Source organism: Mobula birostris, chromosome 11 (genome assembly GCF_030028105.1).
Source record: "Mobula birostris isolate sMobBir1 chromosome 11, sMobBir1.hap1, whole genome shotgun sequence".
In the NCBI taxonomy this organism is placed as follows: Eukaryota; Metazoa; Chordata; class Chondrichthyes; order Myliobatiformes; family Myliobatidae; genus Mobula; species Mobula birostris.
Window position 1 is genome coordinate 77,563,605 of NC_092380.1, and position 14,632 is coordinate 77,578,236.

At 41.2% G+C, this 14,632-nt stretch overlaps 1 protein-coding gene across 4 annotated transcripts in view; it reads right to left on the reverse strand.

Moving 5' to 3' along the window:
- dennd5a (DENN/MADD domain containing 5A) overlaps positions 1-13,079 on the reverse strand; it is a 163,407-nt gene extending 150,328 nt beyond the window's left edge. For 3 of the 4 annotated variants that reach the window (XM_072272607.1, XM_072272605.1, XM_072272608.1), the window contains exon 1: positions 12,696-13,079. In XM_072272607.1, coding sequence (XP_072128708.1) covers positions 12,696-12,789 — 94 coding nt within the window. In that variant the 5' untranslated portion in view covers positions 12,790-13,079. The remainder of the gene's footprint in view (positions 1-12,695) is intronic. The other variant, XM_072272606.1, reaches the window with a different exon arrangement.
- Positions 13,080-14,632: the final 1,553 nt, after the last annotated feature.

Genomic DNA, 14,632 nt, shown 5'->3' on the forward strand with positions numbered 1-14,632 from the left:
ACACTGGAAGGTTCATGCATTTTTCCAATCATACAGTTCTTTGTAAGCACTCAAAACATCCTGCAAACCTGCCCTAAATCTACGTGCACTTTCAAAATTAAAGGCATACTTTTCTGCAATCATTGCAACACTGTCAATCGTAGTGGAAATCTCATGCAGTTCAAAGCTATGGCAGCTTGATGCTGAGTGTAGTTCCCAAGGAAGGAGTTTGGCAGCACCACTCTCGCTGCTCAGGGTGCGCGCTGCCTCTATAATGGCTCGCTGCAAAACAAACACTGAATGCTATTTTTGCTTTTCACCTTTTTTCACAAAAGCGAAAATCCTCTTTGGATTTCTTTCGGTTTGCAAAAACAGGTACTAATGTAGGTCTTTCGTAAAAGCGAAGTGGCGTAAAGTGAACTTTCGAAAAGCAGGGGATACCTGTACACAAATATACCCAAGTTCAGAGTACTTTCTTAAAGTACGTATGCAGAATATAACAGAGATTTGTCTTCCCGTAGGCAGCCTTGAAACAAAGAAACACCGTGGAACCAAATATAGTTTCAGTGCTACTTTCTGGAGTTGTTTCCAAGAATTGTTCAGCACAGTGGAGAACTGCTTTATTGGTTAAGGAAGAGCAGTTGGTGGTAATTTTGTAGGTTTCTTTGCCCACAAACCTACCAAAATTCACATTAAAAGTTCATCAAGTTAACTAATATCTTTCAGTGAGGTTATCTGCCACCTTCACCCATTCTGGCTTATACACATCTCCAGACCTACCCCCTGCAGTTGGCTCTGAAACATCTTCAACTCGCTCAGAAGTATGGCATTGCTATATTACGAAACAACATCAACCTAGGCACTCAAATCAGCCTTGACAAGGTTATTCTAGAACACTGGACCTTGCAAGCTCTTCCTCTAACATCAGGGACCCAGTGTTTCAAATGAGAAAACTACTCAGTATCACAAGACTATAAGACATAGAAACAACATTAGGCCTCTGGTCCTCGGCTCACCCTCTACAGGAAACTTCATCTGTATATCCACTCTATCCAAACCTCTCAAAATGAATGCTAACATTGCATTTGCCTTCCTTACCGGCAGTTAACCTTTAGGGAAGTCTGCACGGGAACCCCCAAATCCCTTTGCATCTCTGATTTCTGTTTTCTCTCCCCATTTATACATGACCATACATTTCCCAAAAATACTTACGTTTGTCCACCATTTGCTCATCCCCCATTACTATCTCTCCAGTGTCTTTTTCCAGAAGTCTGATATTCACTCTCACCTCTCTTTTACTCTTCATACATTTGTAAAATAACTTTTCATATACTCATTTACAGTGTCTTGCAAAAATATTCAACCTCCAACCCCTTGTTCTCGTAAATGAGTATTTCAACCAGGGATTTTGATCAATTTAACTGAGAATTTTTATTTGCAAATCACATGCTGCTTTTTTTTCCCCACCACGGAGCCCAAAAAACAGAGAAAACTGTAAAGCATGAAGATTTTAAAAGTTCAAGAACTGAAATGTTAGCAGTTCAAAAGTATTCATCCCCCTTTGTTCAGTACTTAGTTGAACCACCTCTCACAGCTATTACAGTCAGTAGTCTTTTTGGATAGTCTCTTACTAGCTTTCCACAACATAATGGAACAAGATTTGCCCATTTCTCCTTGCAAAATTGCTAAAGCGTTTGCTAGTTTATTTGGGAAGTAGCAATGGACAAGAATCTTGAGGACTTCACGGAGATGTTCGATTGGGTTAAGATTAGGACTTTGACTTGGCTGCTCAAGAACATCAGTTTTCTGCACTTGAAGCCACTCCATAGTTGCTCTGGTTGTGTACTTTGGGTTATTGTCCTACTGAAAGACAAACTTCCTCCCCGGTTTAAGCTTTCTGGCAGAGGCTTGCAAATTTTGATCCAGGATTACTCTGTATTTAGCAGCAATCATCGTCCCATCAATTCCAACCAGATTTCCAGTCCCTACTGCTGAAAAGTATCCCCAAAGCATGATGCTACCTCCACCAGATGTTACAGGAGGGATGGTGTTACCTGGCTAATGAGCAGTACTAGATTTACACCACACTTACCACTTAATGTTGAGGCCAAAGTATTCCACTTTAGTATCATCCATCCACAAGACCTTCTAAGTGACAGGTTGCAAAGTCGTTTCCTTGCCACTCTTCCACAAATACCCTTTTTTGTGCATGGCCTTAGAGATTGTGGAGCCATGAACTTCATCTCCAGTTGCAGCCACTGACTTCTGCAGCTCACTGTGTGACTGTTGACATCACAGTAGCCTCTCTCACAAGTGCCATTCTTCTCCAGTGACTGAGTTTAGGGAGCAGCCTGACCTGGGCAATGTGGCTGTGGTTTCATATTTTTTTCCACAATAGACTGCACTGAGCTCCAAAGTATGTTCAGTGCCTTTGAGATGGTCTTGTACCTTCCCCCCCCCCCCAAAAAAAAATGTACTCCTCTATTATCATTTCCCTGACTTGTCTTGAATGTTCTTTTGTCTTCCTTTTGGGTTGAACTATTGAAAATCTACCACACTGTTGGACCTTACAGAGAGAGGGGTATTTATTCTTATGAATTTATTGAAAACAGGTGATCCTTCCATTTTCTACATCAAAAGAACTGGATGAATTGGCAAGGTAATATATTGCAACTGATGAAAGCTAGCGTGGTAATTACAAAGGGGATGAATAGTTTTTCCAGCTTCCCAATTTCTAAAAAAAATTTTAGTAAATTGATGTTTGGATTTTTTTTGATTTGACATGATGCACATTGTTTTAGAGATTAGCTCAAAAATTCTACTTCAATACATTTTAAATTTAGAAAATGAGATAGTAAAATATGAAAATACTTGTGAGGGCTGATTACTTTTTCAAGGTATTGTAAATTCAATTGGTCATAGATTTCAATGAGATGTGATATTGCTGCTGAAGGCTCACAGTACCTTTTAATATCCAGTTTTGAATTGCTGGATTTTTTTTTTCAGATAGCAGATAGCAGGTTTAAAAAAAGTATCCTCAATGAAAACACTGAACTTCAGCCTTGCAAGAACAACGGAAATCCTTCTATTGTTGTTGCACACATGTACCTGGGAGAGGTGACTTTAGACTGGTGTAGTCACAAAGCCAAGTCCCTTGTGAAGCTCTTCACCATGATGAATTAAACATGACAGAGGTGAGCAACATAGTGGCAGAGCAAATACAGCCACTGCCTTTGACCAGCCAAGATCTAGGTTTAATCCAAAATTAGATGTTATACATGTAGAGTTTTCACCCACTTGACCTCCTGCTTCCTCTCACAATCACATAAAAATAAGCAGATTGGCAAGTTAATTGACCACTAAATTGCCACAGTGAAGGTCCCTCACAGGCTCTTTTCCTGTGAACTGTGCATAACCCGGACAGAGGGAAAGTGAAAAATGCAGCCGCAAACCAAGTTCTCACGCAACACCGAAATCCATCCTACTCCTCTCCCAAACAAATCTTTGCTTATGGATGATGTACACATGTTTTGTGTCTGCAAGCTGGGGAGAAATTATTAAATTGCAAGCACAGGCAGCCCACAAAAAAAAACTTACAGTATATGCTACTCTTCTTGTTTATTCCAGGTACTCTTCAACATGGAATTGTATTAGCTTCATCAACTTAAAGATTATGACAAGTTAGAAGTTAGAGGATCATTTATTTAGGAATCAATGTTGAAGACTCCCAAGTCACTCTCCCAACTATAGAGTTACCTTTGGTGAATTTGTTTTGTCAGCAGGGCAAATGAAGTGCATCTTACATGTGCAAAATATGGAAGGAAGATGATGTCCAAATCAGGCTAACTGCTTTGTACTGGATGGTGTTGAGCCTGTTGAATGGTGTTGGAACAGTACATCTAGAAAACTGAAAAGAATTCCATCACACTCTTTACTCTTCTTTCATAATTGATGAAAAGCAGAAATTGTTAGCTTCTGTCTGCTCTCATATCCTGTTTTGGTCCAGATATATTTGTAGTCAATACTTCGTTGGCAATATTTGGTAATGCCTCTAAGTGTCAGAATAGGTGGTTGGACTGTCCTTTAATAGTGGTGGTCATTGTCTGGTACTCGTATGGTTCAAATGTTATTGCCTTTTATCAGGCCATATCTGAATGTTCTCCCAACTTCTGACAATAGAATAGGGTGACAAATAAAGCTGCTGAGCATGGCTGGGCCCTAGGAACTCAAGCAGCAGTGTTCAAAGTCTGGGTTGACTGAACTGTACTAGTTGCAATCTTGTTACTTAGTGCAAGATACAATTCAAAACAGTGATACATCTTCCCATTGACTTGGTTCAGCAGAGCCAGAGGTAGTCAAAACAGTCATTCTTGCCTTGCTGAGGCTGTAATGAGATCCAGAGCAGAGTAGCCATGTTACATTGGTGAGCAACACACATACAAAATGCTGGAGGAACTCAGCAAGTCAGGCAACATCTATGGAGAGGGACAAACAGTCAATATTTCAGGCAAAAACCATTCATCAGGGCTGAACAGGTTACTGTATTTGGGGAGTGTACTGTGCAGAGCATTCTGATAGTCTGCATCACTGTCTGGTATGGAAGGGCTACTGCACAGGACTAAAAGAAGCTGCAGAAGGTTGTAAGTCTAGTTGGCTCCATCTTGGGCACTAACCTACAAAGTACCCAGGACATCTTTAGGGAGCAGCGTCGCAGAAAGGCAGCATCAATTATTGAGGACCTCCAGCACCCAGAGCATGCCGTTTTCTCACCGTTATCATCAGGTAGGAGATCCAGAAGCCTGAAGGCACACACTCAGTGATTCAGGAACAGCTTCTTCCCCTCTGCTATCCGATTCCTAAATGGATATTCAAGCTTTGGACACTACTTCATTTTTTAAAAATATACAGTATTTCTGCTTTTGCACATTTTTTAAAATCTATTCAATATATGTAATTGATTTACTTATTTATTACGTTTTATTTTTCCCCTCTCTCTCTGTTGGATTCTGTATTGCATTGAACTGCTGCTGCTAAGTTAACAAATTTCACATCACATGCCGGTGATTAATAAACCTGATGCTGATTGCCTCATACCACACTGTTGATGACACTTTTCCTTCAAGTTGCAGGTGATGAAATGTAAGGCTTTCACCATCTATGGCCTGATGTCATAATTTTACAGGTTACGCAATTAAGATTCCCAGAGTCACTCCTATTAACTAAACAACTGTGCAACAACCTCCAGTAGGAATGTTCTTCCAACAGGACCTGAAATTTAAAATAAATAGAGTTTGGGATGTTGGATGAAAACTTAATTGGTGTTTTCTAAATTCTATGTTATATTAAAATTCTAGATTACGGAGAGGCAAGAGACAAGGTCTTCATCAAGAACGTTGTATCCTTTCTAGATGCAGGCAAGGTCCTAGGGGATCGATGAGTAGCCAATGATGTTCCTTGGCTCAAGAAGGAAACTAGGGATAATCCTGGAAATTAGAGACTGGTGAAACTCACATGAATGGTAGGGAAGTTACTAAAGAATATTCTTAGGGATAGGACTCATGAGCATTTGGAAAAGCATGGCCTAATTCGGGACAGTCAGCATGGCTTTGTGTAAAACAGGATACAGCTTACTAAATTGACTGAGTTTTCTGGGGAGATGAAGGCAACTAACAAAGGTGGAGCAATAGTTGTTGCCTTTATGAATTTTAGTAAGCCATTGTCATACTTTGTAACTTCAAAACATTAAATTAATTCAATGGAAGACACAGGAGTCCAAAACATGAGACTAACTCCGTGTTTACTATAAGCAAGGCACGCATGTATCACAAGACCATAAGATATAGGAGAAGCAGGCCATTTGGCCCATCAAGTCTGCTCCACCATTCAATCATGGCTGATCCAATTCTTCCAGTCATCCCAACTCCCCTGCCTTTCCCCATATCCTTTTATACCCCAGCTAATCAAGAACCTATCTATCTCTGCCTTAAATGCACCCAATGACTTGGTCTCCACAGCCACTCGTGGCAACAAATTCCACAGATTTAACACCCCCTGACTAAAGTAATTTTTCCGTATCTCTGCTCTAAATTGACGTCCTTCAATCCTGAAGTCGTGCTCTCTGATCCTAGACTCCCTACCATGGGAAATAACTTTGCTATATCTAATCTGTTCAGGCCTTTTAACATTCAGGATGTTTCTATGAAATTCCCCCTCATTCTCCTGAACTCCAGGGAATACAGCACAAATGCTGACAGATTTTCCTCATATGGTAACCCTTTCATTCCTGGAATCATTCTCATGAATCTCCTCTGAACCCTCTCCAATGTCAGTGTATCCTTTCTACAATAAGGAGCCCAGAACTGCACACAATTCTCCAAATGTGGTCTCATGAGTGCCTTATAGAGCCTCAACATCACATCCCTGCTCTTATATTCTATACCTCTACAAATGAATGCAAACATTGCATTTGCTTTCTTCACCACCAACTCAACCTGGAGGCTAACCTTTAGGGTATCCTGCACAAGGACTCCCAAAACCCTTTGCATCTCTGCATTTTGAATTCTCTCCCCATCTAAATAATAGTCTGCCTGTTTATTTCTTCCACCAAAGTGCATGACCATACACTTTCCAACCTTGTATTTCATTTGCTACTTCTTTGCCCATTCCCCTAAACTATACAAGTCCTTGTTTACTCAACACTACCCACTCCTCCACCTATCTCTGTATCACCTGCAAATTTAGCCACAAATCCACTAATCCCATAGTCTAAATCATTGACATACATCATAAAAAGCAGCGGTCCCAAAACCGACCCCTGTGGAATTCCACTGGTAATTGGCAGTCAGTCAGAATAGGATCCCTTTATTCCCACTCTGTTTTCTGCCAATCAGCCAATGCTCCACCCATGCTAATAACTTCCCTGTAATTCCATGGGCTCTTACCTTGCTAAACAGACTCCTGTGCAGCACCTTGTCAAAGGCCCTCTGAAAATCCAAATACAGTACACCACATCCACTGCAACTCCTTTGTCTACCTTGCTTGTAATTTCCTTAAAAAAATTGCAGTAGGTTAGTCAGGCAGGATTTCCCTTTCAGGAAACCATAATGGCTTTGACCTATCTTGTCATGTGCCTCCAGGTACTCCGTAATCCAACAACTTCCCAATCACTGATGTCAGGCTAACAGGTCCATAGTTTCCTTTCTGCTGCCTCCCACCCTTCTTAAATAACAGAGTAACATTTGCAATTTTCCAGTCATCCGGTACAATGCTAGAATCTGTTGATTCTTGAAAGATCATTGTTAATGCCTCCACAATCTCTCCAGCTACTTCCTTAAGAACCCGAGGATGCATTCCATCAGGTCCAGGAGATTTACCCACCCTCAGACCACTAAGCTTCCTGAGCACCTCCTCAGTCGTAATTTTCACTGCACATACTTCACTTCCCTGACACTCTTTGGAGGCCTGTATACAACTGCCATTAGGGTTCTTTTACCCTTGCCATTTCTTAACTTAACCCATAGAGACTCTACACCTTCCGATCCTATGTCATCCCTTTCTAATGGAAGAAGAAAGCCCCTAACTTCGAGTGGAGTCATCAGGATGCCATCATGACAGCATTTTTTTTAAGTAGGCTTTCTTATTTTTACGAGGCAGAGTTGCTAGCTCAACGCTCAACCCAGCACAGATTGAAAGCATGCAAGGCAGCTGGCTGGATTCGAACTCAGGAGCCTTCACTCCAAAGTCTGGCGCTGATGCCACTACGCCACCAGCCAACAAATCCCTTCCTAATGATTTAATATTATTTCTTATACACAGGGCCACACCAGTCCCTCTGCCTATTAAACTACCTTTCTGATACACCGCATATTCTTGGACATTCAACTCCCAACGGCAGCCATCCTTTAGCCAAGTTTCAGAGATGGCCACAACGTTATACTTGCCAATCTGTAGCTGAATTTCAAAATTGTCCATTTTATTTCTTATGCTGCGTGCATTCCAATACAACACCTTCAGTCCAGTATTTGCTGCTTTCTGTTTTAACTGCACCTCCCCTCTATTGCCCTGTAACTCATCCCACTGGCTGTGATTATGCCTCATCTCCAACCTGTCTTTACTATCATCTCTGTTGCATGCTATCTTTGATTTATTTGTTTTCCCCTTCCTCAGCCCTATCACTCCAGTTCCCATCCCCCTGCCAAATTAGTTTAAACCCTCCCTAACAGCTCTATTAAACCTGTCTGCTAGGATATTGGACCCCTTTGGGTTCAGGTGTAACCCGTCCTTTACTGTACAGGTCGTACCTCCCCCAGAAGAGGCCCCAGTGACCCAGGAACCCGAAGCCCTGTCCACCACACCAGTCTCTCAGCCACACATTAATATGCCTGATCATGCTATTCTTGTACTCGTTAGCACGTGGCACAGTCAGTAATCCTGAGATTACTACCATGGAGGTCCTGCTTTTCAGCTTCCTGCCCAACTCCCTGAATTCCCTCTTCAGGACCTCCTCCCTTTTTTGACCTATGTCAATGGTACTAATGTGTACCAAGACTTCTGGATGTTCACCCTCTCCCTTCAGAATACTCTGCACCCGATCCAAGACATCCCGTACCCTGGCACCTGGGAGACAAAACACCACGCAGGTATCTCTATCAGGCTGACAGAATCTCCTGTCTGTTCCCCTCACTATGGAATCCCCCATGACTACCGCATTCCTCATCTTCTTCTCTCCCTTCTGCACCACAGAACCAGGCTCGGCGCCAGAGACCCGATCGCCGTGGTCGTCCTCTGTCAGGTCACCCCCCTCAACAGCATCCAAAACGAGATAATGATTACTGAGGGTATCATGTGGTAGCATGATGATGTATGCAATTCTCTTATTTTTACATATAACCTATAATGAATTATTGAAATGAACAAGAAAGCTTAAACAATATACATTTACAAGATTACTCATATTAAATACACAACACATTCATCAAAGTCAGCTCATTCATATGATTAAGACGCACGGGAATACACAGTGACTTGGTATTGTTCAATATTATGTAATTGAGAGTTTCAAAATCCAACTTCCATGTTGGTTTTTAAAGCACATTTGCAGATCTTTAGTTCAGCCTTTGAGTTGCTCATTCCTGAATACAGTACTTGGCTCCCACACCCATTTAATTCCAATGTTACCTCTAAAGTAAGACTAATGCCTTCAACAAAATATACCAATTTAGAACATGGTACAGCATACAAATAGGCCTTTTGGTCTATAATGTTCTGTCTAAATAATTAAGCTAATGAGATCTGTTCTGAGACCTCTTATTTTCCCTGATACAATGACTTGGATGAAGACATGGATAGCTAGGAAACTAAGCTTGTGGATGACAGAAAGATTAGTCGTATTGTGGGAATTGTCGAAGCCCAGCATTCATAGTCATAGTCATACTTTATTAATCCCGGGGGAAATTGGTTGAAATTGAAACTAATCAACAATCTCTAAAACCCAAGCCTCTGTACCTTCCTCTGCACTGGCTCCTTAGCTTCCTCATTGTGAGACAACAGTCAGTGCAAATCAGTAATTACATCTCTACCTCACTAAAAATCAACACAGGCACACCTCAAGGATGCATATTGTCTCTCTCTCTCTCTGCTCATGACTGTGTGGCTAGGCACAGCTCAAACACCATCTATAAACTTGCCAATGAACTACTCAGATAACAACAATGGCATACAGGAGTGAGATATATCGGCTGGCTGAGTGGTGTTACAACAAGAAGCTTGTAATCAATGTCAGTAAGATCAAGGAATTGATTGTGGATTTCAGGAAGGGGAATTCAGGAGAACACACACAAAGGGTTAGTGATGGAAAACGGCAGCAGTTTCCAATTCCTGGACATCAACATCTCAGAAAATCTATCGTGGACCCAGCACAATGATGCAATCATGTGAAGGCACACCAGCCACTACAATTCAGAATCAAACATCAGGTTTATTATCACTGACACGTGGTGTGAAATCTGTTGCTTTGTGGCAGCAGTACAGTGCAAGACATAAATAATCACCAAGTTATAATAAAATGTTAAATAAATAAAGTGAAAGAGGTATCATTCATGGTAAAGGGAAAGAAATGGTTCCTACAATATCGAGTGTGTGTCTTCAGGCCTCTGTTCCTCCTCCCTTATGGAGATAATGAGGAAAGGGGATGTCCCACATGGTGAGAGTCCTTAATGACAGCTCCCTCCTTTTGAAAATGGCCTCGATGCTGGGGAGGTGTGCGCCCAAGATGGAATTAACTGAGTCTACAATCCTCTGCAACCTCTTGATCCTGTACATGCCAGCGGTGATGCAGCCAGTCAGAATGTTCTCCAGAGTGGGCATCGATAGATGCCATCTTCTCATCAAGGAGAATGTACAGGAGCCTGAAGACCAACACTGAAGCATTTTAGGAACAGCTTCTTCTCCTCCAGCATCAGGTTTTTGAATGGTCCATGCACACGACCTCATTATTCCTCTTCTGCACTATTATTTAATAATAATAATTTATTATTTAAACAACGAATTTCACATGCCAGGGATCAGGAACATGATTCTGATACTGTACTATAAGCTGACCTGTACTCCGTTGGTAGTACAGGTTTGTCAATGGTATAGAAGCATCCTGCAACTTTATATGTTCTCATTACAAAATGTGCCAGAGTGCAATTAACATTGGAAAACCATGTTGGAAATGCGATTCTAAATATCTGGAACAGCAGTGATAATATCTGAAACCAATTGATAAAAAAAGTCTTCCCTTGACACACAATATTCTTATTAAGGAAGTTTAAGACTGCAAAAACAGCCCTTTGTGTAATTTTGGGCATAATTTCATGAATAAAATTTAAATCACTGTTTTTATTTTATTGTCTTGAACAGGTCAATTTGGTATGAATGGGGAATGGAAAACATACATTCAACGGAGGAAAATAAATGTACTGATACGCATTTTAAAACACTGTATTAAAACTGGTTTAAATCATGAGCGGCTATATCATTAGAGGAAATATTAAAATTCTTCAGCAACTAGTATTCCAGGACATCATGGACAACCGCATTATCTGTACTGTATGCCAATGCCTGTGGCAATCACTGGCCCCAAGCTTCCCTGGAGAAACATGAAGCAGTTGCTGCCTTCCTGTAGAGTTTCAGTTACAATGACATCATCTTTTTACAGCCTCGCTTGAGAGAAGCTGATGTGGAAGGACCCCAAGGACAATTTGAACGCAGATGATTCAAGCCCATCCCGCTACCACTTTCCAAAGACTCTCTCCATTGTTTACAAGATCCTCCAGACCGCACAATATAGAAAGGAGAAGTAAAACTAGCGTGCTCTTCATCGTGCAAAATACATAACTTTATCATCCTAAAATGCTGCACATGACGAACCGTACCACGACTTAGCTGAAATTACAAAAAGCTCATCTCCAAAGCACACCGAATACATGAAAGCACAGCTGTGATACATGCATAACGCAAAGACGCTTTCGGATAAAATCAACAATTAACCATTTAACATTAAAGTTACCCATTTAACACAAAACGTTACAATTTATTGAGAAAACAGTATACCTCCACACTGTTTATAAAGTAGTGCCAGAAATTTAAAGAGTGCAGTACTGTATTTTCCATTCGCTCACTGAAAACAAAGTGGTGTTAAAGAAAATGCAAAAATTGATCCTGAACAGATTATGTGCCGAAGGTTTGGATGGATGCAACTATTATAGAATTAGCGACATCCCTTCAAAATATTTTTTGGTAAAATCTACAGATCAAGAAACACGATCGTAGAATAAATAAAAATTGACAGGGCTATCGCAAAATAACAACAACGAATATCGGAATCTACACTACACCCAGAATATTAATCGTGAATCTAGAGTCTGCGAGCGTGCAGCTATTTAAATGCCAAAAAGTAATCTTTCAGGAAAATTAATTTATGTTGCCAATAACATCGCTTCATTACACCCAGTAGGACTTTGATAAAAAAAAAATCGCTGTCATCTACAAAACCAAGTCATATCTTAGAAATTATCGGAATTCTTGTGGTTCACTGGGAAATGATAACTACGAATTTAATATAGTCAGAGGAAATGAGGAAACTGAAAACCACATTAAAAGGTGCTTCCACTATCTATTCTCACATACAAGTAAATACCTGTAAATTAATGCAATTTATAAATGTACAGCCGCGCGTTAATTACACAGTGCCTTTGTAACAATTTTCCATTAGATATAGGAATATAGGCATGAATTATTTGCACAAATAACAACGCTTCTGTAAAATGCAGCAACTAATATCTGCATAAATGGAAGACACATTCAACATTACAGAACTTAAAAACATGAAACCAAAAGCCATGCTACACATTTCAGAATCTGGTATATAATTTTTTAAAAACTGGACAAAGCAAACTCCATTTCCAGTGCGCGAACTGTCAAAAGGCAGCTCTACACCATCACTTCCTGCAAGAGTGAATAGCAACAGCGCTGGCTTCACCTGGACCGAACGACCTGAATCATTATTTTTATACTTCTGATCACTCAGGTTCCGCACTACTTTGCCAATTTTGTTCCCATGCGTGCATTTTTTTTTTGTGTGTACAATGGGCCAGAGACTGACAGGTTTAAAGTTTGCGCTTCCCTCGGGCTCCAATCACTGATTATTGTGAATAAAAATGTGAAACGCTCACCCGAGAGCTCGTCCGGCTCCAAGCCGGTCTCCACATCCAGACCAGAGATGACGAAGTAATCTGCGAAGCGGCAGCCGGCGGTGTTGGCGGTCATGGCGAGCGCTGGATAGCGGACGGCCGCCGCTGGGCTGGGGCTGGGGCTGGGTCCGGGGGTCCGGGGGTCCGGCTCCGAGTCTCCGCTGGCGCCCGGCTCGCTCCCTCGCTCGCGCACTCCCGCTCCCGCTCTCGCTCAGCTCCGGCCCCGGCGCGCGCCGCTCCTCAGCCCGGGCTCGCGTTCGACGCATCCATCACAGCTCGCGCTGCAACGCCTGGCACGGAACTGCGCTGCATGCCGGGCCACAGTGTGCAAGGCAAGTTCGCCCCTTAAAGGGGTAACTCATCAGCGGTCGCCAGCACTGAGTGAGACCCCGCCTTGCAGAGCCAGCCAGTGGGGGAATGCATTACCTCTCCTCTTCACCCGACCTCCTCTATTTCGCTTCAGTGGCTAATATTTCAACACATTACTTCTTACTCTGCACAATGCAAACTTTAGTTAAAATATATAATAATAATTTATATCTTTTTGTCACCGCTAAAGGAAAGTTGGCAAAAGTGAACATTCGTCTGCAACCGTGACATAATTTCATCGCAGATCCGTAAAAAAACTTGAAAAGGAATTTATGAACGCTACACGTCCTTGTTTGTTATTGTCTATAACTGGCTGCGCCCGCTATAGCATTCTTCTTAAATTACTGAATAATACTTAAATGCTGATAAGTTCTTTTCTCTTCTGTAGACGATTGAAGCGAAACGGCATTAGTTAATGTACTTTTCGGAGTGCAGTATTGTGCTTTACTTATGGTGGAACAATCACTGGATCAAGACGTATCAGTAAAAGGAGAAAGTTCTTAAAGGAAAGAATTGTCTTTTTATTACTATTGATTTATTTTGATGTTGTTAGCCCTTCTAATCTTTTTAATCAGCAAGCAATGTTAAAACATTGGTGTTTTAAACATGATAAAATGTCATAGGAAATTTAAAAGAAAATCATTAAATACAAATTGACAGTGAATCATAAAAATATATACGGGTATTAGAACAGTTGACAAAGAGCTTCACCAAAGAGCTAGTGTTTGAGGATTAAAGAGATGGAAAGAAAGGGGGAGGGTATTTGGGGAGAGTTCAGGGTGCAAAGTCTGACACAGCTGGCAGTTCTGCAGCAATTAAAAGCAAGGATGCTCAAGAGGCCAGAATTAGATGAGCACAAATATCTCAAAGGGTTATAAGGCAGGTGTACAATATGGCAAGACCATGGAACGGGTCAAAGGGGACTTAAAAATCATAATTAAAACTTTAAAATCATATGGTTAGTTATTCAGTGCCATGATGATAATAAAGGCAGCATTTGATTGAGAGTGGCGTCAAGCTGCCTAAGGAAAACTGAAGTCAAAGGGCATTAAGCAGAGTCTTTCCCATGGTTGGAATCATATCCTGTGCAAAGGAAAATGGCTGCGGTTGTCAGAAGTTAATCGTTCAAGTCTGCTAAAATCGTGGCAAGAGTTCCTCAGGGGAGGGTCCGGGGCCCAACCATCTTCAGCAATGAGTCCACATTTCATCATAAGACCAGAAGTGTGATGTTCAATTCCAGTCACACCCTGCTTGGGAAATGAAGCAATCTCTGCCCGAATGCTGCAAATCTGAATAACATTTATGTACTTTCATAAATAAATTTACTTTAACCTTAGAACTTTGAACACTGAAGCATGTGCCAGTAGGTGGTAAGTAAAACAAGTCAGATACCAGACACTTAAAACAAAAAAAAGCATAAACTCGAAGTGTGTCAGGAAACATGTTTGGAGAGAAAGAATTAATATTTCAGGTTAAAGGTCTTTCATCTAAAGTTTCTGATGAAAAGTTTTGACCTGAAGTGTTAGCCTAATTTCTCTCTCTTTCCATCT